Source organism: Gavialis gangeticus, unplaced genomic scaffold, assembly GCF_001723915.1.
Source record: "Gavialis gangeticus isolate Ggan-Ray unplaced genomic scaffold, GavGan_comp1, whole genome shotgun sequence".
Lineage (NCBI taxonomy): Eukaryota > Metazoa > Chordata > Crocodylia > Gavialidae > Gavialis > Gavialis gangeticus.
In genome coordinates this window covers 12458752-12462960 of record NW_017729033.1, presented here as the reverse complement: position 1 = coordinate 12462960, position 4209 = coordinate 12458752, and the positions used below count along the sequence as shown (strand labels likewise).

Below are 4209 nucleotides of genomic sequence, written 5' to 3'. Positions count from 1 at the left end.
CCCCCCCCCCCCCCCCCCCCCCCCAAAACCTGATGGTACAGGGCTGTTGGTCTGCTAACTTTTAGAAGCACTTGAACTTGCATTGGATCAAGGAGCTTAACTCATCTTGTCTCATATTCTGGGGAGCTGTTTTTTTTATTATCAGCCATCCAGCCATGACAAGGTCCAATTTAATGTGTTTGTTTTCTCACTTTGCTTTCAGAGGCTGTCTGACACAGGAGAAGATTGTTGCAGGCTATGCCAAATGCTTCATTGTTATTGCAGACTACAGGTGAAATGTGCTGGATTTTATCCCTACAAGGTGGAGACAGAGGGTCAAGTTCAGCCATAGTTAAATTCAGTGAGCCTGTTTGTTGAGTAGTCTCATGGTTCTGCTTCTGCGGTCATTGGGAGGTTGCCTCTTGACTCAGTGGGCTGAACACATTGCGAGTTGAATTTGGCTCAGGTTTTAATTACAAAACTCCAGAACCCCCAAATTATGCAGCACTCTCGCCTCAAAATTCACCATCCCCCATGTCTTTGCAAGTTCATGTAGATGGCTGATATGCCCTTTTTTCTGACTTGGCTAGTTATTACCTTTCTGTTGGGTTAATTGCCGTCTTCTGCTTAAATCTGTAGGACCCTTGAAAATTAAGCAGAGATATTTTTGCCCAAGTATTTCAAACTGGTGGCTTTATGAGGACTTAACTGAGCTGGCCCTGCCAGCATGAATTTCTCCCAGAGGAACTGCCTTACTGTGTTAATGTGTAGTGAAACCCAGTCTGACATTAAATATATGATGATGGACTAATCCTGTGTCCAATTGTCTCCACCTAGAAAAGACTCCAAGAACCTTGGAGAGCGGTGGAAGAAGGGAATCCCCATCGAAGTCATCCCGATGGCCTATGTGCCAGTCACCAGGGCCCTGGAAAAGAAGTTTGGTGGTGTTGCTGAGCTGAGGATGGCAGTTAGCAAAGCAGTAAGTATAGACAAAAGTCTCTATCCAGCTGCTCTCCCAGCAGTGAGTTTGTTCTGGGTGTGGTGAAACAGGAGCATAGGGCTGGAAGGGACCTCCTGGGTCATCAGGTGCAGTCCCCTATGTTCATAGTGCTTAAGATGCCAAAAGGTGGCGGCGGCTTTTCTGTGGGGGCTGGGTGGATGGGGGTGTATGTGTACACATATATGCCTACGTGTGGATTCATGCCCTATTCTAGGAGTGTTTGGATTCACCATCCTTCCTAGGCACAGTAAGGTCTTGTTTATCTACAGTATCTGTGAGAAACATGGCTTGGGGAAGTAATCTTCACAATCTGTGTGTCCCTTTGGAAACCAGTGACTTCTCACCGTTATTTCAAAGCAGTGTATTGAGAAGGAGTGTGAAGCATTTTGTTACAATCAACCTTTTTTTGTTTTTGCTAAGATATTCTATCTACCACAATGTTCAGACAGTTTTCAGTTGTCTAAACTTCGTAACATAACATTGCAAAACCCTTATCCAGAGCTGTCCTTGAAAGACTCATCCAGTGCTCTGTAGTTGCTTTTTTCAGACCATCCAGAGTCTTGGTGTAGCCAAATTTTCCTGCAATACAGATGGTCCTTTCCATATAATACAATAACTCTTTTTAGAAATGGTCTGATACAGATTTTACCATATGACTTCCTTTGCTCATGGACCCATGGTTAGATTTTCATACCACTCTTCACAAAACATGCTGAATGCTAGATTTTTCTTTTAATATTCAGGTATCCTTGCAAGACATGAATAAAAGTAAATATTCAGGTCTATAGGACTCTTATCCATAAGGAGTTGCACAGCTTTTCTCTGTAACAGGTGCACACTGTAGCTTTCTCAGAATCGGTAGCAATCTGAGGGAGAGCAGTACTCTGGGAATACTAGACTCATTTTCATCCCTTCAGTTTTAGGAACTTGCGGAGGACTTCACTGCCATGGCTTCCTGCCATATATAATCTCTTTTTCCAAGTGGCTGGGAGCCAGAACCTTTTGAGTTTCCATGCTGACTGTGGTAGTGATTCAACTGTTCAATCCTAAGAAAATCTTTTATCTTCTTTGTGACTTAACTGCCTTATCAATTAAATACCTACCCCTATTTTCTCAGGCATTTTGTCAGAATTAGGGTATGTCTATACTGGACAAGAAAAGTGAAACCAAAGACCTGTTCTTGACTGGAGTCAGCAGTTCAGGTTCAACCCCAGGCTTCCCTGGATTTGCATTTGAGCTGCTAACACCAATCAAAATCCATACTGGCTTGTTCTTGCTGCTGCTGTGTTATAATCTGAGTTGAATGGCTTGGGTTAACAGGCTTTTTCCCCTACAGTGTAGACATACCTCCTCAGCTGATAACTGAGGATTGAAAGGAGCAAGGTGTTGCCTAACAAAGTGCTCTGTTCACCCTTTGGCCCAAGCAGCTGGCATAATTCAAGGTCATCTTGGATTACTTCCCTTCTCATGAGGAGTTGAGGGGAAAAATTGGGTGTACTTTTGGTGCAGCCTTGTTTGTTTCCCTAAATACAGCAGAAACAAGTAGCTGGTGTCTTGGTTGCTTTTGAATCTCCTGTGCTGTTCCTCCAGCAACCTATGCCCAGGAAGAATGGTTCCCTTTGGGGCCATGCTCACTTGTTCCCCTGCCTTTCTCTGCTTCCAGCTTATTGCAGCCTGCAGCCGATATCCTGGCCCCTGCATTTGCAGCCAGCAAAACCCCAGTCCAAACTCTGATTTGCTCATGTTGCCTTTGGGTCTCGCATCCTAGAGCTCCCACCAGCTTTCCCTGCAGGAAGGGACTTGATGGCTTCCTCTGAGCCTGAGGGAGTGCTGGGCAAGTGCTTTGGCTTTAGTGGGGCAGGGATAGTCTTTGGATCCTGGATCCAGCCCTTCGTGGAGGGCAGCCCTTTGCACTTTTTCAGCAAACTGGCATTGTTATGTGCTGGTTGGGAGGGAGGCTGTTTGATTCACTGCCCAGATCAGCTTTAAGATAATCAAATAGTTTTAGTCTATGCAAAGGGACTCCCTTTATCAAGCTTAAATGGGACTCCCTTTATCAAGCTTAAATCGGATAATTAATCAGCTATGCCTTTTCCCTCTCTGTATAGGATGTGCAGGGTATTAACTGAAAGCCCTGCATTAACAGTTTTTTTTGCATCACAAAAGCTGAGAGAGAAGTCCATTGGGAGCAGATTCAGCTTCCAAGTGTATTTTCTTGCTTGCCGCCCAGTTGGATTTTGAGGGGGTGGAAGGCACAGTGCACCAAATGCAGATACACATGCACATTGTGTTAGACTCATGTGCCATTTTGTACACTGAATATAATTCTTAATAGTGCTTAATGAGTGGCTTAAGAACAGATTTGTATAATAGCTGCTTTCTTTACTTTAATGTCCCACAGGAAGTATTTGTTTTCAGTGGAAAGCTGTGTGGGCAGCTCACTTTACACCTGGATGTAAAAGACACTGCAAGGTTAACTAATGGCAGGGTTACCCTATTTCCAAAAAAGAAGATGCCTGTGAAGGGGGAAAGAGGGAATATGATGGTGGGGGGGGGGCAAGTGACATGCTTATAGATTCATAGGTGCTAGGGTTGGAAGGTACCTCAATAGATCATCGAGTCCGACCCCCTGCATGGGCAGGAAAGAGTGCTGGGCTCAGATGACCCCAGCCAGGTGCCCATCCAACCTCCCCTTGAAGACTCCAGGATGGGGGAGAGCATCACCTCCCTTGGGAGTCCGTTCCAGATTTTGGCCACTTTAACTGTGAAGAAGTTCCTCCTAATGTCCAGTCTAAATCTGCTCTCTGCTAGCTTATGGCCATTATTTCTTGTAACCCCCAGGGGTGCCTTGGTGAGTAGAGCCTCACCAATTCCCTTCTGCACCCCCATGATGAATTTATAAGCAGCCACAAGGTCGCCTCTCAACCTTCTCTTGCGGAGGCTGAAGAGGTCCAGGTGCCCTAGTTTCTCCTCATAGGGCTTGGCCTGCAAGCCCTTAACCATATGAGTGGCCCTTCTCTGGACCCTCTCCAGGTTATCCACATCCCTCTTAAAGTGTGGCGCCCTTTAAGATCCCTTTCCGCTTCTGTGTTGCCGAGCAGGTCGTTTCCTAGGCACTGGGTCTCTTGGACATTTTTCCTCCCTAGGTGCAGCACTTTGCATTTCTCCTTGTAAAATCGCATTCTATTGTTTTCTGCCCATTTGTCCAACCTGTCCAAGTCTGCCTGTAG

The 4209-nt window shown here is 45.6% G+C and overlaps 1 protein-coding gene across 1 annotated transcript in view; it reads left to right on the top strand.

The window, feature by feature from the left end:
* RPIA (ribose 5-phosphate isomerase A) overlaps nt 1-4209 on the top strand; it is a 37663-nt gene that overhangs the window by 19156 nt on the left and 14298 nt on the right. Inside the window, exons 7-8 of the mRNA XM_019525807.1 lie at nt 203-271; nt 817-958. Coding sequence (XP_019381352.1) covers nt 203-271; nt 817-958 — 211 coding nt within the window. The remainder of the gene's footprint in view (nt 1-202; nt 272-816; nt 959-4209) is intronic.